The sequence below is a fragment of the Musa acuminata genome, chromosome BXJ3-10 (genome assembly GCF_036884655.1).
Source record: "Musa acuminata AAA Group cultivar baxijiao chromosome BXJ3-10, Cavendish_Baxijiao_AAA, whole genome shotgun sequence".
Classification (NCBI taxonomy): Eukaryota; Viridiplantae; Streptophyta; class Magnoliopsida; order Zingiberales; family Musaceae; genus Musa; species Musa acuminata.
This window is the reverse complement of record NC_088358.1, coordinates 19,291,539-19,318,752: the sequence shown is the minus strand read 5'-3', so window position 1 is coordinate 19,318,752 and position 27,214 is coordinate 19,291,539. Positions and strand designations below refer to the sequence as shown.

The window sequence follows — 27,214 nt, the reverse complement described above, 5'->3', positions numbered from 1 at the left end:
CGCACAGTGCTGCAATTCGAGCTTGGCTTGATCGAAATCAACAGGTTATTGTTCTGAGAAAAACAACAATTAAAACATTTTGTTTCTTTCTTTAAAGAATAGAGTACGGTGAGAAGTCATATTCATCTGAGGAATCAGACACTGTACATCTTTGTGTGGATAAATCGAAGTCAAAAGTACCTGAAACAAACCAAAAATTTGCACCAGTTCTTGAAACCGCAGCTGAAAACATAGGAGACTAAATTAGAAAACCATGTACAAGTTGATGGGAATGACAGCAATTGTATTCCTTACCTCCATGTCCGCTTGTGAAGCATCATCATATGCACCTGCAAAACAAATTGCTCGATCAACAGTAGGAAGCTGCTTTAAATTGCAGAAGTTGCTATAGAAGAGAGAGACGGTGGATGACATTTTTTGGGCAACAAATTTGGGAGATGAATTCAAGCTCCTTAAAATTGAGGTCACACATCCACGCAAGCAGTAAACCAGCGCTTGGTAATTAGAGGCTAGAACTATTTATTACAACTATATACTCGAGAGATTCCCACAGCATTAGTTTTGAATCTGGAACTTCCACATCTTAAATATACAAATTTATGGCTCATGCAGAAGAAATGGAAAAAGAACAAAAGGCAGGAAAATAACACCGTGCCTCCTACAAAATCCCCATCATGTGTGACCTTCAAGCTGAGTCGATAGCATTGCAATATTAAAGGTCATGAATTAAGACCGATGTGGCAATCCCCAAGGCTCGTGTAAAAGAATTCTGGTGCGATCCAAAATGGAGTCGAGCCTTCAATTCAGTTCCTACTAAGATTTTTGAATAGGAAAAAGCTGATGCCACCCACCAGGAGTATGAGAACTGGATTCCCAATAAGATCCAAGTCAAGCAATCTACTTCTGTTATCCCTTCTGTCTTGCTGAGTCAATACAGCCAATTGCTCATGAACTAAATTAGAGAGGTTATCTAACTGATGCATCACTTGACGCTGTCCTCGAGTGATGAGCATGAGCTGCCAATGATTAGAAATATCAACATCATGTTGTCAAATAATCATAGCATACACAACTGAAAATTTTACAGGATCGATAATTGCCTCAGTTCTATCTCCGATTCAATCCAGATTATTGTGGCAGCATTTTCAGTAATGTGATTGTACAATGAGGATAAAATGAGAAATTAGAGCTGGAAACAGAACGAAATGATACTAAAGGCAAAGAAAGTAGGTAATGCCCCCATTCAAGAGGAAGTATAACAAAATCTTGGATATATTTATTGTTGTTATGATAAAGCAGTTCACATTTAACTATGGATAATCAAAATGGGTTCACTGACACTGTGTAGTGGAAAGAGAAGTTTAACTGCAGAAAGACTTGAAACAAACTTGAAGCTGTGTAAAACTTGAAATATTCTTAGAATTATAGAAAATATGCCGAGTTTCATAAAACATGAGCTTTCATAGCATCAAACAATCCTGCCGCTAAAACAGTTTATTTCTAAAAGTAAAGCTTATCAAATCGGGCATACCTCTTCCATCAGGGGAGAATCCTTATTCAGTTGGGTGGAAGAAGATGAACTGGGCAAAATGGTACCGTTGCCCAAGTTAGACACAAAAACCGAAGTTGGGACAGAGCCATTACAAGCTTCATTTTGGAGGGCCAAGTTTTGTTGGCTCACGGAAGTTTTCCGTGAACTAAACTTTGAACTAAGTTCTTTGATTCGCGAACTAAACTCATCAATCCTTTCATTCAGAGTTGATATCTGTTCTGATAGTTGGTTAACCACCTCCTACATAGGATAGATAAGCATACAAGGAACAAAATACATCATTAGTTCGTGTTAATAGTCAGCAAGTGCAGTACAAAGTACAGACAACACTAAAAAAAAACCAAATTATGAACATTTATCATTTGCAATCTCTACTAGATGAGCGTCATGAAAGCAGACAAACTCACCCGATTAACTGCAGGTGATTCAGGTGTTCGTGCATCAAACCTGCTGCTGTTGACTTCAAGTCTGGTGAGCTTAGCAATATTTTTGTCCCTTTGTGTTGAATATGAGTGGGACATTCCACTGAAGAAATACACAAGATATATTTTTAAAGAAGTCGTTACCTTAAATTTGTGATCCACGTTATCTGACAACAAAACCTAGACTTCTCCATGGAAATCAACATGGCTATTGTCACCAAATATAGATAATCATCTACATGAATTTTGATTGCCAGATCCTTACAACAATAGATCACCTATAGATGCATTAGTTAAATGTGACGATGCAATTAGGATTAGCACCGAAAAAAGGTAGAAGAAGACCTGCAACAAAATCTTTTGGACTTTTTGTGCTCGCTTATATATTACTTATTAATTATCAAAAAACAACATTGGTGTTTTCACATTGTTTAGACTTTCTGTGCCATGCAAGTGCCTGGTAGTGTCATTCAATCAGTAAATTGCCTTGTATTATGTCCATTGCAACCAAAGCCATATAGACTTGAGAAAGAATGAAGGCAGATTTAAGAGGGTTGTTCTCATGATAAAAAATAATAGGCAACCACCAAAATGCAGAACTAGTTTCGTGGAATGAGTTATGCATACAACTAAAAAAACTTCCTTTAATCTGGTACCAAATCTTAATCAAAATGTTACTTCACTGATATATAAAGCTATGTGAGTCTTATGAATAGTATCGACTACAAAATTTTGTGTTAACAAGTCTATCTCATGATAATTGGTATCAGAACAATTCTGACCTTCCTCGAGTGAACTAACAAGACAAGATGGGGGATTACATTGCACACATCGAGATGAGTTTTCTCAAGATAGACTAGCACTAGGACTCCACGAATAGATTCAAGACAATCTATTGAGCCTTTATGGGAATGTCAAGCCTATAGATAGGGAAGATTGTAATATCTCAATTAATCCCACATCAAACTTAGATCATAAATTGTGCTGGTGTATAAGGCTAAGAGTAAAACTTGCCACACCCTTTTGTCAAGCAACAGATCAAAAGAATTTACATGAAGATGTTATATTCTTTCTAGCAATTATTAGTAAGTGTATTGGTAATTTAACTACAAGTCTACAACAACAGAGATTATTGTTGGAAAGGAAATTTAACCTCATTAATAAACTGAGTGTTTAACACCGCCAATGTCGGTCCCAAGCCCAAATGAAAAAGATGAAGGGTTGCATTACGTCGCTGACAACCAACGTAAAATTATGTCAGATCTCATGAACATGGATATTAACCGATTTCAATTTAGAGTTAGATCATTATCCGAAAGTGACGCTAAATACCTTCACCACCTATGTGTCCCGAATTACAAACGGTGGGCTAAGAAGTCGCTCGGAAGCGGCCCATCACATCAGCACCTGGATGTAGTGCCAAGTAGGCAAGAGTTTTCTCATTGTTTTGAACCAATGGGAGTAAAAATGTTAGTCTAAGAATCGAGGGTTAGGTTAACAACTTAGAATATAAAAGCACTTTCAAGGAAGGGATTAGAATTAGTAGATACTATGATCAAAAGAAGAATAAATATTATTTCCTACCAAGAGACTAAGTGGATAGAAAAAAAACCTAGAGAGATTGATAGTACTAGGTTTAAAATTTGATATGTTGGAAAAGATAAACACAGAAATGATGTAGGAATTGTTATTAATAAGGATCTTAGGAACAATATTGTAGATGTAAAAGGATTTGGAGAAAGAATTATAGTCCTAAAATTTATGAAAGGACAAGATGTTTTGAATGTTATTAGTGCTTATGCCCCTCAACTCAGATTGGATAATCAAACCAAAAGAGACTTTTGAGAAAACTTAAATGATATCATTTAAGGAGTGTCTATAATCAATTGAAGGAGATTTAAATGATTATAAAGGGAAAACATATGGTGAATATAAAAGGGTGCAGCTTTGCTTATGGGGAGAAAATGAATATAGTGGTATGATTTTCGATTTTGTAACTTCGTATAATCTTATAATTGTAAATACTCACTTTAAGAAGAGAGATAAATATTTAATTACTTATAAGGGTGGTCACAACTGTAGTCAAATAGACTTTTTTCTCACTAGAAAGATGAATAAAGTTATTTGTAAGAATTGTAAAGTTATACCTAGCGAAAGTTTGGCGAATCAACATAGGTTGATGGCATTAGATATTCACTGTAGAAAATAGAAGACAAAGATAATAAAAAAATTACTATGACTAAATGGTGAAATTTTAAAGATGATAATGTAAATTCTTATAAGAATAAGATGGAAAAGAAGATGACTTGAAACTTAGATGAGAATAATATTAATATTATTTGGACTGTGATGGCTAATAAGATTAGGAGTTTAATAAAAGAGATTCTTGGTGAAATAAAAGATAGAGGTGTAACCTTAAAAGAGAGTTGACGGTGGCATGAGAAGTTCAAAAAACAATTTAACTAAAGATCATTTTTTAAAGATTGGAAAAATTATAAAAATGAAAAAAAATAAAATATATAAAAAAAATTCTAAAACAAGGCTAAAAAAGCGGTTAATATGGAAAGATATAAAACTTATAATAATTTAATAATAAATTAGATATTGAAGATGGTGACAATGATATATATTGAATTACCAGAGCTAGGGAAAGAAAGTATAAGAATTTAGGTAATATTATATGCATTAAAGACGAAGATCAAAGAATATTTGTTACTGATAATGAGATTAAGAAAAGATGAAAATTTATTTTATAAATTATTTAATGATATTCCATATAGGACTTAGATTTAACAATAAATAATACCAATATTTTAATAATCATAGATTTAATCGTAAAATTAAAGCTAATGAAGTAAAAGATGTAATAAAAAATATAAAAATACCTAAGAGTGTGGAACCTGATGGTACCCCTATTGAAGTCTGAAAAAGTTTAGGGGACAAGAGTAGCTTGGTTAACTAACTTATTTAATAAAATTATGAGATTTAGAATGATGCCTGATGAATATACAAAGAGTATTTTAGTACCAATTTACAAAAATAAGGATGACATACAAAATTATTCAAATTATAGAGGAATTAAAATCATGAGTCATATTTTAAAACTTTAGGATAAGGCTTAAAACAAATATCTTTGAAAATCAATTTAGCTTTATGCTTGAAAGATCAACTATAAAAACTATTTATTTATTAAGACATTTAATGAAAAAGTATAGGGAGAAAAAAAAAGATATGCATAAGATTTTTCACTTAGAGAAATCTTATAGTAGGGTTTTTAGGGATTTATTATAGTGGGTGTCAGAAAAGAAATATGTATCCACTAATTATACTAATATTATTAAAGATGTATATGATTATGTAGGTAAGATTTTAATTTCGAATAATACCGTCCGTACCGGGCAGTACGTACCACTCCGCCAACAGACCGGTACATGGACCGCTTGCTATTGGGCGGTACCATCGATTGGGGTTGTTGCCCCCCATAACCGTCCTAAATCGAGCGATGATTGAGGGAGAAGAAAGAGTGATGACCGAGGGAGAAGAAAGAAGAGGGAGAACAGTGGTATTAATCGAGGGAAGAAAGAAAAGGCAGAAGAAGAGGAGAATCTCGAAGATCGACACCGCTCTCCCTCGTCGTCTGTCAACGACTTCTCCTCATCCTCGACGTCAAGGGGAGAAGAGAGGCGACATCGCCTCATTTTTCTGCCCGCGTTGTCACGAACGGTCGTCGCGCACCCGCAACAACTCCGTTCAACGAACCGTTCGTCGCTCACACCTGCATGTACAGCTGCTTGACAGCATGTTTTCTCTTGGTTTTGGGTCATTTTGCTTGTAAATATGTAAGTTCGAACAAGCTGCAGCGTTGCAAAGCGACCGCTCACCGAACCGAGCAAAACAGCCCAAAACAGCTCCGTTTTCGCGTGCCGCGGGAGGTGAGCGGAGAGCTGCCTCCGCTCACCAAAATGTCAGCCATCTCAGACCCCAGGAACCCCCCGGGTGGCACAGGGCTGGATGGGGCTTCGGTTATATACCGGGCGTTGAGATCTCTTTCGCAAGTTCGCACGTGACCTTTACGGGAACTTGTCTTTGCGCCCGGGACCAGGTGAGCGGCTGTTTGTGGGCTTGCAGCTGTTCGTTCATCCTTGAAAGCCTTGTTTTTCTCCCTCTCCCTCTTTTCTCTTGTGCACACAGGGTGTTCGTCGAATTGCTTGTAAAGCTTCCCTTTTCGCGAGACTTCGGGACTTGTCCGTTGCTCGTTCTTTCGAACTAACTTCTTTCTCTTTTACAGGTCCTTCGGGACCTGCGATAGGTTACAAAGTGGGCTGATCCTTGCGGAGCAAGATCGCAAGGGCGAAGCGCGACTTAGGCAACGCAAGCTAAGTTCGCGTCTTTGCCACAAGGGTGACCCGCGACTTAGGCGACGCAAGCTAAGTTCGCGTCTTTGGCCGCAAGGGTGCCTCACGCCTTAGGCAATTCCAGCTAAGGCCGTGACATTGTGGTATCAGAGCGGGCAAGCTCTTCGATCGAACAGCGAACGAACTTCGCAACTTCGCCATGGCAAAGCATCGTGACGAATCAAGCAAGACGGGGCAAGCCGGACCCTTGCCCCAAGCAGCCGCAGGTGGGCTGCATGTGCACACTCGCTCTCAAGCTGTTGGAGCCGCTCACGAGGAGCGCGGCAGCGAACAGGATGAGCGAGAAGTTGGCTACTCTCCGCGAGCGGAGGAAGCGCAATCTGGTGCGCTAACTGGGAAAAAGAGTCATAAGGAGAGACTCACGACGGCGGAAACCCGCCTGGATGTTCTGGAAGCGAGCATGGAGGAACTCTACCATGGCCAGCAAAGACTTGTTGGGGTAGAGAGCTCGCAAGAGGAAGCGGAGTCCAGGATCGACAAGGTCGAGGCCCTAGTCGACCGACTGTCTGATGACACCAAAGACTCCGTGCAACACTTACAGGATGTTGTGACGGAACTCACTGCAAAGGTGGCCATGCTCACAAGAACACTAAATGCGGGAGGAGGCAACACCCGCGTTGCACCGCCACAAAATTTGAGGGCACCTGAGCCTCATGGATATGGAGGGGACAGAGATGCCAAGGAGCTCGAGAACTTTCTGTTCGACATGGAGCAATACTTCCGAGCTACGAGGCCCGATTCGAAAGATACCAAAGTTTCTATAGCGACGATGTATCTGAACGGAGATGCGAAACTTTGGTGGCGAACTCGTTGGGAAGAGATCCAACAAGGTCGGTGTCGAGTCGACACATGGGAGGACTTGAAGCGGGAGTTGAGAACTCAGTTCCTTCCGGAGAACACAGAGTTCGTCGCAAGAAGGAAGTTGAGACAACTCCGCCAAAGCACCACCATCCGAGACTATGTGAAACAGTTTTCTGCACTAATGCTGGACATACAGGACATGTCCGAGAAGGACAAGTTATTCAGCTTCCTCGATGGTTTGAAACCATGGGCTCAGCAGGAGCTAAATCGAAGGAATGTTACCGATGTAGTCGGGGCAATTGCTGCTGCAGAAAGGCTCACCGACTTTGTTTCCTCTGAAGACCCAGCGAGAAGGAAACAATCTTCAAGCAATCGCCCTCCAAAACATTCTCGAGGGAAGGAGCTCGGGGGCGAACAAAAGAAGAAGAGCTCCCACAAAGGGCCGAACCCAAAAGGCAAGGCCTCAAAACCTGAAGGATGCTTCTTGTGCGGAGGACCGCACATGGTAAGGGAGTGCCCACAGAAACAGGCACTCAATGCTTTGACGGCTTCCATCCACCCTCCCCGATCGAACAAGGGCAAAGCTGTTGCTCTTAGTTCGAGCAGTTCAGAATCCAGCAGCGACGATGAGGAGTCGCAAGGACCCCGAATGGGAACAATGCGTCTGTTGAACGCTATGCGGGGTCAAGTGGGGGAGAACATAAAGACGAAGGCACAAAAAGCAGGAAGTAGCGAGCTGATGTATGTGGACATCAAGCTAAATGGCCAAACGACCCGTGCAATGGTGGATACGGGCGCTACCCACAACTTCATAGCCGATCGCGAAGCACAACGACTTGGGTTGACCTTGGAGAAGAGCCCAAGCCGAATGAAGGCGGTGAACTCAGAGGCCAGGCGAATCTCCGGGTTGGCGAAGGGTGTTCCTATCAAAATCGGGACTTGGAGCGGAAACACCAACATGATGGCCGTGCCACTGGACGACTTCCAAGTGATCCTTGGAATGGAGTTTGTGCACGCAGCGAAGTTGGTGCCGATGCCGTTCTTGAACTCCCTATGTATGATGGGAGGCGATGACCCCTGCGTGGTTCCCGTCTCTCGGAGAGGAACTAAGGAACCCCAACACATTTCGGCATTACAATTGAAGAAAGGGGTGCGAAAAGGCGAGTTGACATTCGTGGCTGCTATGAAGCTAGAGCCACTCAACGAGGAGGCCATTCAAGAACCTGCTGTGGTGGCAAACGTCCTGAAGGAGTTCAAAGACGTTATGCCACCCGAGTTGCCGAAGACTCTTCCACCACGCAGAGGCGTGGATCACAGTATCGAGCTGGAGCCAGGAGTGAAGCCTCCAGTGAGACCACCCTACCGCATGCCCCCGCCAGAGTTGGCAGAACTCAGGAAGCAGTTAGGTGAACTGCTAAGCGGTGGTCTCATCCGCAGCTCTAAAGCACCTTTCGGAGCTCCAGTTCTCTTCCAGAAGAAACAAGATGGGAGCCTCCGATTATGCGTCGACTACCGAGCCCTCAACAAAGTGACAGTGAAGAACAAGCATCCCATCCCGCTCATTGCGGACTTGTTCGATCAATTGGGCAAGGCAAAGTATTTCTCAAAACTCGACCTTCGATCGGGGTATTAGCAGGTGCGCATTGCTGAAGGCGACGAAGCAAAGACTACCTGTGTGACCAGGTATGAAGCGTTTGAGTTCTTGGTTATGCCTTTCGGCTTAACCAACGCTCCGGCCACATTCTGTACTCTCATGAACCAGCTATTCAAGGAGTATTTGGATAAGTTCGTGGTCGTCTATTTGGACGATATCGTCGTCTACAGCCAAACGCTCGAGGAGCACGTCAAGCACCTGCGGACGATTTTCAAGGTTCTCAGGGAGAACACTTTGTTCGTAAAAAGGGAGAAATGCTACTTTGCTCAAACTGGGATTTTATTCTTGGGGCATCGAATCGGTGATGGCTCCATTCGGATGGATAAGTCGAAGGTGCAAGCAGTTGCGGAATGGCGAACTCCAAAGAAGGTGCCAGAGTTGAGATCCTTCCTTGGTTTCGTCAACTACTATCGACGCTTCATTGCGGGATATTCGAAGCGGGCAACTCCACTGACGGAGTTGCTGAAGAAGGAGCAGCCTTGGAAGTGGTCTGACAAATGTGAGATAGCATTCCAAGATCTAAAGGCTGCTGTTCTAGAAGAACCAGTGCTCAGATTGCCAAACTATGGAGAGCCCTTTGAAGTCCATACAGATGCTTCGGACTTCGCTATTGGAGGAGTACTCATGCAGGAAGGTCATCCGGTGGCCTACGAGAGCCGCAAACTCAACGAGACCGAGAGGCGGTATCCAGTGCATGAGAAGGAGATGACAGCAGTGATCCACTGTCTACGAGTTTGGCGACACTACCTCCTTGGGTCGCGATTTGTGCTGAGAACAGACAACATCGACCTGAGCTATTTCCAAACTCAGAAGAAGCTCTCCCCAAAGCAGGCACGGTGGCAGGACTTCCTGGCTAAATTTGATATGGCAATGGAGTACAAGCCTAGGAAAGCGAATGTTGTGGCCGATGCGCTGAGTCGGAAGGTGGAATGCGTGAATGCTGCACAACTGGAGGGCAGAGGCCAAGCAAGTCAGTTGCACTCCAACTTCCTTTCCCGAATCAAGGATGGACTGTATAGTGATCCCCAGGCAGTTATCCTGATGCAGCTCATCAAAGAAGGCAAGGCACGACGATTTTGGGTCCATGAGGGACTTGTTTACACAAAAGGGAATAGGGCCTATGTTCCCCGAGTGGACAATTTAAGGCGTGAACTCTTAAAAGAGTGTCACGATTCCCTTTGGGCTGGACACCCAGGCATTCACAGAACGTTGGCTCTCGTGGAGAGGGCCTTCTACTGGCCAAAGATGGGGATTGATGTGGAGGAATATGTTCGAACATGCCTTACTTGCCAACAAGACAAGGTGGAGCAACGGAAGCCGGTGGGACTTTTGGAGCCGTTGCCCGTACCAGAAAGGCCGTGGGAGAGCATTTCCTTAGACTTCATATCAAGCTTGCCACCTGTAGGGGGACTTGGATCGATACTCGTGGTGGTCGATCGGTTTTCAAAGTATGCAACTTTCATTGCTGCTCCCCTACACTGTTCAGCTGAAGAGGCGGCCAGACTGATGATGAAGGATGTAGTGAAGTATTGGGGAGTCCCACACAATATCATTAGTGATCGAGACGCTCGGTTCCTGGGACGATTCTGGACCGAGCTATTCAAATTGTTGGGGTCAAAGTTATACTTCTCTACAAGCCTCCACCCCCAGACGGATGGTCAGACTGAAAGAATAAATTCGCTCTTGGAGCAGTATCTCCGGCACTACGTGAGTGCCAATCAACGAGATTGGGTGAAGCTGTTGGACATCGCCCAATTCTCCTACAACTTGCAGCGGAGCTCTGCATCCAACAAGAGCCACTTCGAAATTATCACAGGACAACAACCGTCGACTCCGCACACTATGGCAATTGGGTATACTGGGAGTAGTCCATCAGCCTATCATTTCGCAAAGGAGTGGCATCGAAATGCAGATATTGCGCGGGCTTACTTGGAGAAGGCGGCAAAACGGATGAAGAAGTGGGCAGACTTGGGAAGGCGACCACAAGAGTTCAAAGTTGGCGATTTGGTGTTGGTAAAGCTCCAACCAGCATCACTCCAATTCTTCAGGAACAGAGTCCACAAAGGATTGGTGCGTAAGTATGAAGGGCCCTTCCCAATTATCAGCAGGGTAGGCAATGTCTCTTACAAGTTGCAGCTGCCGGCGTGGTTCAAAATTCACAACGTTCTTCACGCCAGCAACCTAAAAGCCTACCATGCGGATCCGCAAGATGCTTCTCGAAGTGTTCCAACTCAGCTACCTCCCATCACAGCCTCCTACGAGAAGCGAGTGGAAACCATTCTGGCGGATCGCAACATAAAGCTACCCAACGGAGCGGAGCAGACAGAGTACTTGGTGAAGTGGCGAAAGCTTCCCCGAACTGAAGCCAGTTGGGAGCCTGAAGACGCCCTGCGACATGAAGAAGTCATCAAAAACTACCAACAAGAGCCACTTCGAAATTATCACAGGACAACAACCGTCGACTCCGCACACTATGGCAATTGGGTATACTGGGAGTAGTCCATCAGCCTATCATTTCGCAAAGGAGTGGCATCGAAATGCAGATATTGCGCGGGCTTACTTGGAGAAGGCGGCAAAACGGATGAAGAAGTGGGCAGACTTGGGAAGGCGACCACAAGAGTTCAAAGTTGGCGATTTGGTGTTGGTAAAGCTCCAACCAGCATCACTCCAATTCTTCAGGAACAGAGTCCACAAAGGATTGGTGCGTAAGTATGAAGGGCCCTTCCCAATTATCAGCAGGGTAGGCAATGTCTCTTACAAGTTGCAGCTGCCGGCGTGGTTCAAAATTCACAACGTTCTTCACGCCAGCAACCTAAAAGCCTACCATGCGGATCCGCAAGATGCTTCTCGAAGTGTTCCAACTCGGCTACCTCCCATCACAGCCTCCTACGAGAAGCGAGTGGAAACCATTCTGGCGGATCGCAACATAAAGCTACCCAACGGAGCGGAGCAGACAGAGTACTTGGTGAAGTGGCGAAAGCTTCCCCGAACTGAAGCCAGTTGGGAGCCTGAAGACGCCCTGCGACATGAAGAAGTCATCAAAAACTACCAACAAGCGTCGACGAGGGCGTCGACAGTTTAAGTGGGGGAGAATGTCACGAACGGTCGTCGCGCACCCGCAACAACTCCGTTCAACGAACCGTTCGTCGCTCACACCTGCATGTACAACTGCTTGACAGCATGTTTTCTCTTGGTTTTGGATCATTTTGCTTGTAAATATGTAAGTTCGAACAAGCTGCAGCGTTGCAAAGCGACCGCTCACCGAACCGAGCAAAACAGCCCCAAAACAACCTAAAACAGCTCTGTTTTCGCGTGCCGCGGGAGGTGAGCGGAGAGCTGCCTCCGCTCACCAAAATGTCAGCCATCTCAGACCCCAGGAACCCCCCGGGTGGCACAGGGCTGGATGGGGCTTCGGTTATATACCGGGCGTTGAGATCTCTTTCGCAAGTTCGCACGTGACCTTTACGGGAACTTGTCTTTGCGCCCGGGACCAGGTGAGCGGCTGTTTGTGGGCTTGCAGCTGTTCGTTCATCCTTGAAAGCCTTGTTTTTCTCCCTCTCCCTCTTTTCTCTTGTGCACACAGGGTGTTCGTCGAATTGCTTGTAAAGCTTCCCTTTTCGCGAGACTTCGAGACTTGTCCGTTGCTCGTTCTTTCGAACTAACTTCTTTCTCTTTTACAGGTCCTTCGGGACCTGCGAGAGGTTACAAAGTGGGCTGATCCTTGCGGAGCAAGATCGCAAGGGCGAAGCGCGACTTAGGCAACGCAAGCTAAGTTCGCGTCTTTGCCACAAGGGTGACCCGCGACTTAGGCGACGCAAGCTAAGTTCGCGTCTTTGGCCGCAAGGGTGCCTCACGCCTTAGGCAATTCCAGCTAAGGTCGTGACAGCGTGGTGAGAAGAAACCGAAGTTTCTTCTCCCTACGCACCAAAAAGGGTGACGAGGCAATTGCCCTTTATATATATAACGAGGCGATGTTGTCTTGGTTTCTTCTCCCCACGCGCCAAAATAGGCAACGAAGCAATCGGCTTTTTTTTTTACTTATATATATGTATATATGTATATATATATGTATATATGTATATATATATGTATATATGTATATATATATGTATATATGTATATATATATGTATATATGTATATATATATGTATATATGTATATATATATGTATATATGTATATATATATGTATATATGTATATATATATGTATATATGTATATATATATGTATATATGTATATATATATGTATATATGTATATATGTATATATATATATGTATATATGTATATATACACACACACACCCTGAGAGGTATATCGAAATATATCGCTCAGTATACAATACCATAGCGTATCGAACAAATCTCGAAACTCCGGTACGATATGAAATTTCAATCCTTGAATATAGCTACTAGTGTTAGAAATATAAGAAGTATGTCTAGTGAGTTTCCTATTAGCATAAGATTACACCAAGGATTCGCATTACGTCCCCACCTTTTACATTGATAATGGATAGATTTACTAGTCACTTACATGATAGACCTCCTTAGTGTATGTTATTTGGTGATGCTATTATCTTAGTTGATGAGAGACTAGGTGGAATTAATTATAAACTTAAGTTATGGAGGCAAGTCTTAGAAACTATAGGTTTTAGATTAAGTAGGACTAAAACTAAATACATAAAACATAATTTTAATAATTTCAGAAATAGACAAGAGAATATAGTTAAATTGGATGGACAAGAAGTCTCTTTAAGTAAAAGCTTTGAGCATCTTAGATCAATTATTCAACAAGATGGAGAGATCGATGAAGATATTATTCACAGAGTAAAAACAGAATGGTTAAAATGACGATTGTGTAATCATCGAATACCTTTGAGATTAAAAAAAAATATATAAGACAATTATGAGACCAACAATGTTTTATGGATCTGGGTGTTGGGCAGTTAAGAAAAAAAATATATATATATATAATCTTTATATTGTCGAGATGAGAATATTAAGTTAATAGAAAATATAGAAAAGAAATATTTTTATTCATGAACAATTAGGTATCGTTTTGACAGAGGATAAGATGAGAGAAAATCATTTAAGATGGTATGAGCATGTGCTAAGATGACCTCCAGATACGGTAATCAGAAGAGGTTAAATAATTAATATTAGTAGTCCGAGGAGAGGTAAAAGAAGACCTAAAAAGACTTTCAATAGAAATTATAAATAAAAATTGAAGTACTCTAAACTTGACTAAGCATACGACTTTTTACAAATCTCAATAGCGACAAAAGATCAAGTACTCTAAATAGTTAAGGCTTATGGCTTTGTTATTATTGTTGTTGTAATAAGCTAGGTGTTTGACCAAGAGCTTAGCAAAGTGGTGTTTCTTAAGCATTTTAAAGGTAAAACGGTCCAATTCTAATAATTTAAACTTAAGAATTTATATCTAAGTTAACAGGTTAGTAGATAACTCAAGTAACAATAGTTGGAACGTTACATCCTAACTAGGGAGATGATATATGTAATTGGCGTTCAAAGTTAATAGAACTCATAACTATTTTTGATTATGCATGTCTAAATTTAAGCAGTTTTCTGATCAATTTTTTAATATTGACTGCATCTGGCATACTACTTCTCATTATGCAAAACAAACTAGAATTATTTTGGTCATGAATTCATAAATTCATAATACACTACCAGCAAAAACTGAAATGAACCTTTTAAGATGTTTATTTCTCATAGCGACCCTATCGGCAGATGCTCGTGAAAGCGCTTCTCTAGGGCTCGAAACCAGATCATCATCTATACTGAGCTTTGTCCTCAAATCATCAGGCAATGCCTGTACATTGAAAAAACAATATGTGCACAAAAATTATATAGAAAAAGAAATGAATCCAGAATGGATGTTATAAAGAAACAATACCATGACTTCATTCACAAGCTTTTCTAGTTGAATCTGTTCGATGTAGGTACGAGGAATGAAAGAACCTTCCAAGCCCAATTGCTCTGCTATATACCTAACAAACAGCCGCTCTTTTCCTTGCACCTTTCTCATTACAAAATGGTTGTTGCAATAAAAACATGAGTGGATAGGATATGTAAACTGACAGTCTAAATAAAATTAATAACAAGATATAAAAAACATAGGTCAAGCTTTCTCAAAACAATGCTCGTGACAACAGAAAAAGTACACAAGTATACTGAGTTAATAACTGAAAATTATATAGCCATTAAATACTTGCCTGAGGCAATGCAGGCGCTGTAGAATTCCATTGTCATAGTGCGACAGAGAATGACAAGCCGAGTGGCAAACAACTATTATAAGATCTATTGCCAGTTCAGCTGGTCTAAATTTATTGGAATGTAGCAATGTTCCACATTTGATGAGCTTTGAGGTCTAAATCATGTTCCATATTGCATGAAATAAGTCAAGCCCAAACATGGCAATACTGCAAGATATCATTTACTTTATTTCTAGGTGACTGTCTTTAAGGTTTAAATTGGTAAACAGACCAAAGAATAAAAGAAATCCTTCCTTGCTGATCCTGAATATCTCGCTTATGCCTTGGTCTTTTCAAGTGATGCCTCAAAGAGTTTATCAACAAAACGAATATACAGGATACTTTTAAGAAAGAATTGTTTAACAGATATGAGATTGGTTATAAAGACTCGGAGACCTACAGTGTAATATTGTAGCACTGTAGCACGTTCCGTCCGATAGCGGGCAGTCCATGTACCGGTACACCATTGGACCGATACGTACCACCCGTACCGGATGGTACTATTCGAAATTGCATACAATGTACCCAGCTATACTCCATTATGACTAAGTCATAATGGAAGAGTATCGATGTTATTTATGTTCTTCAATCAATAATTTCTATCATTTTTTTGCTAACTATTGATATTTTTTTGTTAAAAAAAGACATAGAAGCATTGAGAAATATTAAGGAGTCAAATAAATAATGCCCACATGGCATTCATGTAACTCATAATGCTCATCCACGCTTGTCACCTCTTTGCTTAGATGATGATGCCACTGCCTCTTTCACCCCTCTGCCAAACCCCCCTGTCTACACAAAGAACAGGGAAGATAAGCTGCATTGGAGGAATCTCCCTCTTCTTTTCTCTTTAGCCCTCACCCTCCTGTATTGTTTAATTATTATAAATTAATTATTCGGTCATGCATTAACTTAACTGTTAGGGAACCCTACCAAAGCCAACTCCGGCACATATTTGACTTCTCTTTTGCAAGTCATGACATCAGCAGAGTGATCCACTTTGGCACCAATAACCACTAAAAATGTTCCAAGTCGGCTCTTACTGCACAGCAGGCACCGTTAATAAACCACAAAAAACCTTCTAAAAGAACTATGCTTATAAAACAAAATAATGTTTTTAATCAATCTTAAACACAAACAAGGATAAATCGTTATAAAAAGTGGATGAGATGATACAATTTTTATAACGATACAAAAGTTGGATGAGGCAGAGGAGAAAAGGAGGTGGTGGAAGAGAAAGGAAGTAAAAGGGAGGAGAGGGAAGGGAAAAAAAGAATAACAAAGTCCATAGTCAAATCTTTATAAAAAATAAAAAAAAGATTCAGTGTAGGAAACAAACTGTAGGCTAACAGTACAACTCAGTATCAACTAATCTCTTGTAAACCTGATAAAGTGCGCTTACTAGATCGTAAATCCAGTTTCAAATTGGACTGCATGAAATCCCCATGTTTCATGAACGGATTGACAATTGGGCCAGTATATACCAGCCCATAGGTCCCATACCAACCAATACAACCAAAGTAAAAAAGAAAAACATGTTAGAAGGATGAAAACAGGCTACTTAATAAGAAAATTTTCTTCTTTAAGTGCTGGAAGTTGCAGTTCATGTTGGTTTAAGTGCTGGAATTTGAGGCATCAGCTTATGGGATTTCTAAATGTCCTAAATAGTTCAATATGATGGACCTATCCGTTTCCTCTGCATGTAATAACATAATAAGTGCAGCATAATAATTTAGTATCATTCTCGTAAAACAACAATTGATTAAGTTCTTCCACAACACGGCACAACAGTTGGCTATTAGGTCAGCAAGAAGTCCAAATCACTTGGTCCATTACCTTTCACCAAGTCCATTTAACATAGCACTGGTGTCAAGATTCTTAAGATTACATTAAAACTTAAATAAACAGAGGTTCATATAATAAGATCACAATAGGCACTACTTGAATAGTATAATTAATGACAGGGCAAATGGTAGGTTTAGGGAAAGGCCAATCACCACAAATATATACATGCATCCCCCAGTGACATCATAGCCAATACATAATATAAACCTATGGACCTCTGGACACACAACAGCATGGTTTTGAGAAGCTCCAAATATATATTGATTATTGAATTCCATCAAAAGTGTTAGAAATAGTTACCTGTACATAGGTACGTTTAAGTTGTTCCAACCAATCAATTTTCACAATCACCCTGTCGTCAGAGAACACATGGCTGCTTCTTTTCAAAATTGCTGCAATGGTATAGCCCAGTGCCATTAACCCACCAAGAAGGCGCACGCTAACTTCAAAAGTAATTCTTGGTGATATGATGAATGGACTGTCGGTTACCCATTCCTGAACATCCACAAGTGCCCAAAAGTCAAACTAACTGATTTGACCAGAATGGATGGATGTGATAGGTCCAGCAATCATAAATTTAGGTAGATGTACTGTATAGATTTTTTAAAATAAAATAATGTTGAAGCTGAAAAGCATTCATCGTCGAGGACAACATCTAGATGGTATCCCATCAGGCATCACCCCATGGAAATGCACCACACAATTTGATTGAAGGGAAAAAAATTCAGATTACAAGAATCTAAGCAAGAAAGCACTAAGTGACACCATATTATGCAATACACACATATAATAGAACAGATGGAAATATTTTTAGTTCTAAATTGTTATGGATTTAGATGATCTCTAAGTACTACGGGCAAAGCTTCAAAATACCAGGAAGATTGTACTGAGTAATGTAACCAAATTATGCCAATGAAAAAATTGACAAAAAGGTGAACCCATTATATATAGCAAGATGAAAGAAATCAAGTGAACCAAAATGTCTCGTGGAAATATTGAAGATGATCCCCTTCATAAATCAAGATGAGAATGGCATGATCCAGAGAAACATAAAACTGAAAACCTGTTGTCTTGAGCATGCGTGCCATGCTAAAGTTGCTAGGAAGCAGGTGTTGTTGCAGAACTTCTAGAACTATCAGCATATTTTTCACAGACTCTTTAAGCAAGGAATGATGTGACTTCTGGTGCAGACAGGAAAACCTTACCAAACCATTTTCCCATGTCAAAAGCAACAAAATGATAAGAGGATCATCACATGATTATGAGACATTAATAAGAATTGCTACCAGAGTGAAATCAACAATGATTAATTGGATACTTATAAGTTCAATCAACTAATAGAAATGTGGCTTAAGTATTTAAAGGTGGAAATGTATGCAGGCTCGAGTTTCACAAACTTGAAGATAGTGTCTAATTGCCTTATGATTAACAAAATTGATTCAAATTAATCAAAGGTCAAACATCGCACAATCAATTCTGAGCCGCAACCCCAGAATGTTACTTCCATTGATAAAGGGCCAAAATTATGGAACTCATATGATTTAAATCTAATGTAAATTAGTGACCACAATATTTTAATGAACTTCATTTAGCAGAAATCTGAAAGGATTTAATTGCAGTTGAAAATTCTAATTCCAAGACCTTTACTGCATCTTAGGATGAGGTTTCAAATAAAAAATGGCGGCCCAGTGCAAAAAGCTCCTGTTAATTCATAATCTACTGTATCAATGTACATAGCAATAGTGTTACCATTGCAAACAAAGAGATTCCTATAACATGAACCTTGATCACCTATATCACAAAGGAGCAACTTAACTGTGACCCCAAGACTCTCACTCCTGGATGAGGCTTCAAATGCTACAAAGTATTTTGGGACTTCACATTTCAAAACTGGAGAACTTCAAAAAGACAATATGCAATCTCTTTCAGCAAAGGTTTGAGTATGCCAATTGTTGTGTAAACAAATAGTAGAAAGACCACATCTCATTTCATGTAACAAGCTGTCAACTGGAACCTACAAACTACAACTGAGCCCTATAAAATAGGAGGCCAAAGCTTCATGACAAAGCTACTACAGATGTACATGACATGTCAACCAAATTGTGGTCATCAAAAGATTATTGAACCCTTGAGTAGAATCAGTAACAAAATTATGGTCAAAAAAATAAGGAAAGCTTACCCTACAGTTCTAGAAGCTTCGAAATTTTTACAACAAATATTTCAATTAGCTTAAGTAATTTGGACCTACTTCCATCAATACAGAATTTCGAGCTATGTGATTCAAACTCAACAGAACTTGAAGATCCTAAAATATCAAAGAGGTTAGATCTAAAAACTAGATATTCAAGGAAAAAATGACACTCAAGAAAAGGACAAACCTCAAACATAAGATTGTACTTTCCATCCCTGTTTCTCATTCTTAAATAAGATTGGCATGCTTCTGGATCTTCCCCTGGCGGCAATAGATATATGTCATAAGTTTGTTCGCTATATTCTTTGTGTTCCTTCGAAAGAACAGCCTTGATTTTGTCCACCGATACAGATCTTGGTGACTAGAATAAAGAAATCACTTAGTGCTACAAGCAAAATAATGAAATACGTAACAGACACAGTTTGCTAATTCCTTCTTATACAAGCCATCAAATTTATAAAAAAATCAAATATACCTTTAGAATATAAGTCGGATTCTGGAAGCCTGTGAACGGGTTGAACTTGTTGGAAATTTTTATATGTGCTGTTTGCAAATCTGGTTCAATGAAGGCCTTGTACATTGGATAGACCTACACGAAATATGAAGTATTCAAGATACCATATATGAATTATTTGGTAAAAAAAAGACAAGAAAGAAACCAGATTTAAAAACAAAAAGAGGACATTCCAATGTATTCAGATGCTGCACAAATGAGAGATTCAAGTACAGGCAATTTGTTTAATATCATGGCTCTTTCAAAAAGCATCAAACAGAAGGATTAACTACGAGCTTAATTTTAAAAAAGAAATACTATAAAACTAAATAACCGTTTCTGAAATTTGATGAATTATTTCTTCAGGTTCTTGTCCAGCACGCTGTATGTCCCTCAAAACCCTTTTTACCAGATCAAAATGTACCCCACCAGTCACAGAAACACGGAGGTCAAGTAGAGGGCGCAACTTCTCACTCAAAGCATAAATACCTTCAAGAATAACAATTCGAGAGCTAGGAACATCAACAGTCCTGCTAGGAAGACAACCAAAAACATCAAAAGGATATATGTCTGACAGGTCTGATGCACAACACAGTTGCATACAACTGTCTGAAAAGTGTCTACCTGTATCCTATGCGACTGCTTGACTTGAAATCATATATTGGTACCTGAATAGATTTCCCCTCTCTTAGTCCACGGATGTTTTCCAGCAAAGTGTCATAATCTGTTAGCCGTGGATCTGCTCAAGAACTGTGTGTTAGAATTTCCCGATCTAACTGTAAATAATTTTACAATTTCTGCAGGTGCATTGTGAATACCAGTTTAAATGATATGGCAATTTAACCTCATCGTATAAGATCAAGTTTGAGGTTATTAAACAATAATAATAATACAACTCATGTGGGAGTTTGAAGGAAGAACCAGAGCTGACAACTCAAGCAAGTTGGTTGTGGTTCATGATTAAAACAGGGTTTCAACTCATGCTCATAAGCCAACTGCTTACTGAACCATATTTTGACAAATGTTACAAATGGTTGTCTCTGCAACTTGCAACCCCCTTAAACTCATCATCCACAAAAAATGAGTGCAAGCAAACCCTTTGTGCCAGAAAAATCTGATGTTTAAGGAACATTTGGTTGAATAGAAGTTCAATAACTTAAGATCAACTCCAATCCTCAAGTTTTAATACATCCTTTTTTGTATTGTTGACTAACTGATTCTAAAATTAAAAAATAAAATAAAATACATATATAATGCTATTTTCTAGGACTATGCAGACCACTGCCTGCTCAAGCGTACCTTCACCCTTGATGCCCATGATCTCTAGACCGCCCAAATCATGGTTGCCTAGGCATCCTCCCAATATCAAGGAAGCTTGAACCTTTGCCTCCACAACTGGACACCCAAGTCACCGGTAAATAGCAGTTCTCTCTAGTAATTTAGGTATGCAAACTCTATCCTAATGTCAACTAGGTGCTGGTTCATACCTAAACCTTTCCATTCAGCTGCCTGATTTTACCATCAAAAAATACCTCATTGGAGGCCACTCTGCTAAACACTTTGTGCTCCCTATCTTGTAAGACCTTTGATGATCTCATCTCCTCCTCCTCTCAAAATTTAAATCAGCCATCTTAGAAGAAAAGGTGCTATGCAACTGCCCACTAAACTGACAATTGAATCTGACAAATTCAATGCATCAACAGATATGAACATATTGTCTGAAGCTTGAACCCCTATAATTTCTCTCCTTAATATCTATCTATGCGGAATAAAATAAATGTCATGATCGAGTAAAGATCCACATAGAAAAGTGCATTATTAAATCCATGAAGCAGCAGATTCAAGCTTCCATAGAAAAGAACCTATCAATCGCAGCATCCAGTCCGTATCAGAATATAATAAACAAGATTTGATAATCAAAACTCTCTGGTCAAAATGAATAAAGTACAGCATAAATCCAAACTGCTAAATATTCATCTAAATTTCTCAAAATAGGAGTATGCACAAGAAAGTAGGTCAAAAAAATGAATTAAAAAAATTATACAACCAAAGTAAAAGGCAAGTGAATGGCTTAAGAAATGCAAATTATGCAACTCTCATGCCTTCTGATCAAGATGGTTCCTATAAAAACTAGCTAAGTGTGAAATTTGCATCAAAATTCTCAAAAAATGCATTACTCAGTATTTATAACATTCAACCAACACCACATTTAGAGCATCAAAAAAGAATATAAAACATAGTAATGTTGAAGCAAGAGAATGCAATGATTTTTACTGGTAATTGAAAATGAGCATGAGGATGACAAAAATTGCAAAACGATCCAAAGATATTAATTTCCTCATAGTACAAGTTACCATCAAAATTTCCATCAACGATACGACTTGAATCATTGTAGTTGTCCATCGATATGACAGCAATGCTTGGCATGAAATTGAGGACCTTCTCTGTAAATACAGTCTTCCCAGCACCAGAAGGACCAGCTACCCCAACCAAAATAATTCCATCATTTTTTTGGGCCAACAACTGGCATGCACGTATTACTATAAAGAAACCTTTTTCAAAAGATAATGGATCTTGAATTGGAACAATTTCATATCGATCAGAGTCCTTTCTCTTCACCAGTTGAACTTGGTCTCTTAAGAGGCCATGCCTTCGTCGGGGTGATTCAATTATAGTGTTATCTTCAGGCATTGATGAAACAAAATGTGGAACTGTGCAATAAAAATAAATTAAGCATGGATATGTGTAAAATGTCAAAAGCAGCAAGAGGGTACATGTAGAAACTTGATTGAGCATTATGAGAGCAAATACAAATCTGCCATACTCATTTAGAAGGTGCATATAGAAAGAAGACTTGAAGAGTCTCAAGAGCAAATGTGAATATAACCACACACGAGTGTTCACATACAACCTGATCAATTCAACACTAACATCGATAGCTAGATGCAAGCAATGAAAGGGAATATCAACCAGAAATATTCACATAGAATCTGATCAATTCAACACTAACATCTAAAGCTAGATGCAAGTAAAGAAAGTGAATATCAAACAAACTTTCTGGAAGCAAAGATTGATAGAAAAAGGACAATAAATGAACTAATAATTAACATCGAGTACCTATTTCCTAATGGACTGATAACATGTACTCGACTTAAACGAAGCAAGGATGTACTGATAATAGAGTTGAGCAAAGCTTTATAATACTATATGGAATGTGGTTATCATTTATAAATTTGGAGTGTTTTCATATTTATTTTTGCCGATCTTTTTTTAGTTGATATTTAGATAGCCACAAGAGTCCTTTTTTTAGTCTAATTCATGTCTACGAATTCTAATATGAGTATGCTATAGGTTAGGCAGGTTAATTTGCAATTAGAATTTGTATTTGAGAGTTCATGGTGTCTCTTTTCTAGGATTCCATGGGTGGTGAAATTTCCAAAATATGAAACATTTCTAGAAATACTTGTGAGCCAGTAAGGTGGTTGGATATTTATCTTTTTCCACTGCAATAAGGTAGTTTAGACCTTAAATTTCCAAGTACCATATTTCTCTAGCTGATAGCTTTCAGGGCACTACTCTCCTCGATGAAGAATAGCTCCCATTAGGAGACCAACATTCCTAACATCAACTAAGAGCCTTATTCTACTCATCTTTCATAAGAACTAGACTTAGAGATCACGAGATACATGTAGAATACTCTTTCTATGAATTTGCTAATGAAGAAAATCAAAGTCAACTTTGTTTGCCCAATTCACATAGTATTTTCTCCCTAGGACAAGTTAATAAAACAAGAAGAAACTCTAAAGTCTTAAAGTAAGCATTATTTCTTAAAACATAGTATGAAACACTACACATAAAATGGCAACGACATCATAACCTAAATATCATAATAGATCCCAATCTGACATAAACACCATTAATAGATAGGTATCTGAGCACATAAAAGCTACGATTCCATAGATCAATCGAAGATTAGCCAAACGATTACTTTCCCCAGTCTAGGTAATGAAAATATCTTGGTTGCAAAACTTATGTATACAGCTCTCTTGAATCATCCACCGCAGGAATTCTAGTTACCCAAAGAATTCACTAATGGCATAAACCCTAGAACTACTTAACACACAGGAGCAAATCACGTCTATCTAACCGAGGACAGGGGCGACAAACTAGAACTAAAAAAAACCAACTACCTAAGCACAAAAAGGCAAAAGGCCAAGTGATCTTTTCGCACGTCAACAATTTACTGACCCAACAAGAAAAATGTTAATCATCTAATATAACAGACGATCGGGTGCAACAAACAATCCTCTCTCTCTATCGTCCAAACGATCGACACAAGATAAAACGATTAATCAACCCGAATAACTGATCCTATTGATGTGAGCATGAAATAACCACCCGAAGAAAGAAATGAGAGATAATCCTCCGGGGGAGAGGCGGGCACCGGATTTAAGGAAACGATGGCGGTGGAGGAGGAGGAGATTAAGGCGGCGGCGGCGGAGGAGGAGAATGATCGGCAGTGCGCTCGAGAGCGCGGACCGAAGCAATCCGAAGCTTCTCAATCCGCTGACGTCACGAACCACCGAATGTTAATAATTCTTTTGCTACCCGTTTCGGGACAGCGGCTAAGGCGGGGAGTTGAGGGGATTGGGCGATCGTCCTTTGAGTATTTAAATACGTATTTTCTACGTATTCGTCAGCTTTTCCATCGGAGTTCTTTCAGGTATAGGGACGAATACAAGTCCAATTATATATATATATATATATATATATATATATATATATATATATATATATATATATATATTCAAAGTTGCTTTTATTTCATTTCATGAATGAAAAATATATGTATATTTTTAGTGTAGTGAATGTGCAATTGTGAAATGCTATAAGTGTTTAGTAAATAATAATTAAAATTATATTTTATTTTTTAAAAAAAAATATTATAATTTGTGATAAATTTACTCTTCTAATATTTTAATCTATAGAATATGTAAATTATATATTGATTTCTTACTAAATCATTACGATTTCAGATAATATCATAGAATACTTTAAATTTAAAAAAAATATTAAATGTTAATCCTATCCTAAGATAGCATCGGAAATTGAGTATTTGCAATGCAATCAGACCAAATATGATTAAAAAAATTTATTAAAAATTAATTCATATTTAAAATATGTATTGGATTCTCAATGCACATATGAAATATGTTATCAAATGCACCCAATATCTTATTACAAATTTTTTATCAGCAGCAAGACATCTTTAGAAGATTTATGAATATTTTACCTTATATCCTCAGTCAGCTTCAACATCCAAACATTTGGAAACAAGAAATCCAAACATTTGTACTATTCATTATGCAAAATGAGAAAAGACATTAATGAAAGTAAGCATAATGTAAACTGATGTGAACCATTTCTTATCATTCGATCCTCCCATCTGATTGCAATTGTTTCATATTTATTTGGCGGTCAAGCAAGATCATTTTCATTGAGCTACAATTGCTTCATCGTTTTTCTATTGGTAATTTGACGGACAAATACTAACTTTTCGATTGCTTACTTCTAATCATTTTGGTTTGGATTAGATGGTACATGATTCATAGTTTACTTTCCTGTGGTTGTTCGTCGGTGAAGTCTTGGGGATGGGTTATAGCTTCGAACCATCCCCAAGACTTCGATTACAAACGATCACAAGAAAGTAAATTACGATGTAAATGTGATCTAATCCAAACTAGCTCCAAGATTTGACTATCTAATCCAAACCAGCTTTAAGATTTGACTGACTACCAAATTATTCGAAGAAATCAAAGAAGCAAGTGCGATACAGTTCATGCCATCTTCAACATTTTGTCCACCAAAAGCGAGAAACAAGTGTGATCCAATTCAAACGACGTCAAAGATTTGGCAGCCAATTGACCAGAATCAAGAAAACGAAAAAGAAAAAAAAATTGCAATTCTAGCCACTTCATCTCCAAGATATGATCGTCGAATGACCAAAAGCCAAAAGCCAAAAAAACAAAGAGGATGTTTTTGCGATCCAATGAAAACGATCTTCAAATTTTGACTACCAAAGAACCAGAAAACCAAAAGAAGGATGAAGCAATTGTGATCAGATGGAAGTAGAGATTTCTTGATCTCTAGCGTGACCACCTGACACATAAAATGTGCTAAATTGACGTGCAATAAGTGCTTAACCATTCCTACTAATGCTGAATCAATGATATGCTATCTGTTCTTGGGACCAAATCTGAATGTCCTTTATGGGATACAATCAACCTGGTACATCTCCTGTTATTCCTACTCTACTGCAAACAAGTTCAAAGGTATGAAACTTTGATCCCTGACTTGTGGTTGGTTACATCTAGCATGCAAGACCAATAAAATTATCTTTGCTATATCAATCTCCACATGATCTTACATATCACAAATCGGACACTGCATTCTACAATGACTCTCTGAATAGATATGAAAGGATTTATTTACCTCAAAGGCAAAAGAAATGCAATTTTTATGCTCTTGTCGTTGTGTATAATGATACTATTATTTTAGCAGATTGGTTTTGTAGAATGAAGTAGAACTACAATACACTAACAATTTTTTCATGCAATTACTTAAATTCACTGAATAATAATAGAGTTTGACAGTGCGTGTTTTAAGTAAATTATGGGACTCTTAAATTTTGGCAGAATACTCTGTAGAGAATCTCTCCATACCTGTAGAGGGTTAGTATAAATGCAGTAAAATGGGTTTAATTACAAGGGGAAATTTGATTGGACTATTTACTGCCAGCATCAAGATATCTTCACTCAGAAAACAAAATTAAAGAAGGGGTCAGGATATAACATTCTACAAAATTAAATAAATAAAACTTGGCATCGATATCTATGCATGCCATCGATCTATTTATTAAAGAAAATCTAAAATCAACAAACAAGACAGCAGGAGGTCAGTACTTATAAAATTAAATGATGATAACTATGGTGTCATTTCAACTTACCATGTACTGCAAAGCAAATAATTCGAGGTTTGAAAGTATTTCAAAACACACTGTTGGTTTCTTCCAAACAAGCACATTTCACCAACAACAACAGATTGTAGCTTGGAATAAGTAGTCTCACCATTGCAGTTGTAAAGTCATCCATTTGTAAAGTTCATCTGCAATATTTTTCACAATGGCTAACCGGTTAGATGGTAAGACATGAACTATAACAAGCATATTCAATTTAGATGCCTTTACCAAAAGGCACAAAGATAACAGAATTCCAATCAAAGAGAGATCAGAACTGCATGTTTCAATTTTGTAAGGTCCTAGAGCGCTATTATTCTTTTTAATTGGAATCACAAAACTAATCAACGTGAGGTTCTTTACGAGCACATGCATACATCTAATTCCTTGACACATGGTAACTCACATGTTACTCTTTGCTAGGATGGTGTAATCATTCTTAATTGTGCCGTGTCATGATAAATTATATGGTTATGATAACAACCATCTTGATATTCCAGCAAATATAACCATTACATGATAATCAATATGTCTGTTGATTTTGTTTGTC

General features: G+C 38.9%; 1 protein-coding gene across 7 annotated transcripts; it reads right to left on the bottom strand.

The window, feature by feature from the left end:
• Positions 1-477: 477 nt before the first annotated feature.
• LOC135581729 (inorganic pyrophosphatase TTM1) lies at positions 478-26,813 on the bottom strand. 7 transcript variants are annotated; one of them, XM_065170929.1, is made up of 12 exons: positions 26,656-26,813; positions 22,004-22,360; positions 20,274-20,388; positions 19,984-20,179; positions 19,632-19,745; positions 19,344-19,517; positions 17,266-17,460; positions 14,763-14,885; positions 14,557-14,678; positions 1,960-2,077; positions 1,532-1,792; positions 478-1,016 (listed from the first exon to the last, which is right to left on the bottom strand). In XM_065170929.1, exons 2-12 carry the CDS (start codon positions 22,338-22,340, stop codon positions 804-806), a joined length of 1,968 nt encoding a protein of 655 aa, XP_065027001.1. In that variant the 5' UTR covers positions 22,341-22,360; positions 26,656-26,813; the 3' UTR covers positions 478-803. The 7 variants fall into 7 exon arrangements, 6 of the variants coding, with proteins under 6 accessions (XP_065027001.1, XP_065027000.1, XP_065026999.1 ...); XM_065170928.1 differs by lacking the exon at positions 26,656-26,813 and adding an exon at positions 24,048-24,300; XM_065170927.1 differs by lacking the exon at positions 26,656-26,813 and adding an exon at positions 24,094-24,300.
• Between the last annotated feature and the right edge of the window lie 401 nt (positions 26,814-27,214).

Coding starts and splice junctions, on each gene's coding strand:
- LOC135581729 (XM_065170929.1), bottom strand. CDS start 22,340: ATGCCTGAAGATAACACTATAATTGAATCACCCCGACGAAGGCATGGC. Junction 20,180..20,273: donor AGCAGTCGCATAGGATACAG/GTAGACACTTTT, acceptor TCTTCCTAGCAG/GACTGTTGATGTTCCTAGCT. Junction 2,078..14,556: donor AGAAATAAACATCTTAAAAG/GTTCATTTCAGT, acceptor GTATTTCTTCAG/TGGAATGTCCCACTCATATT.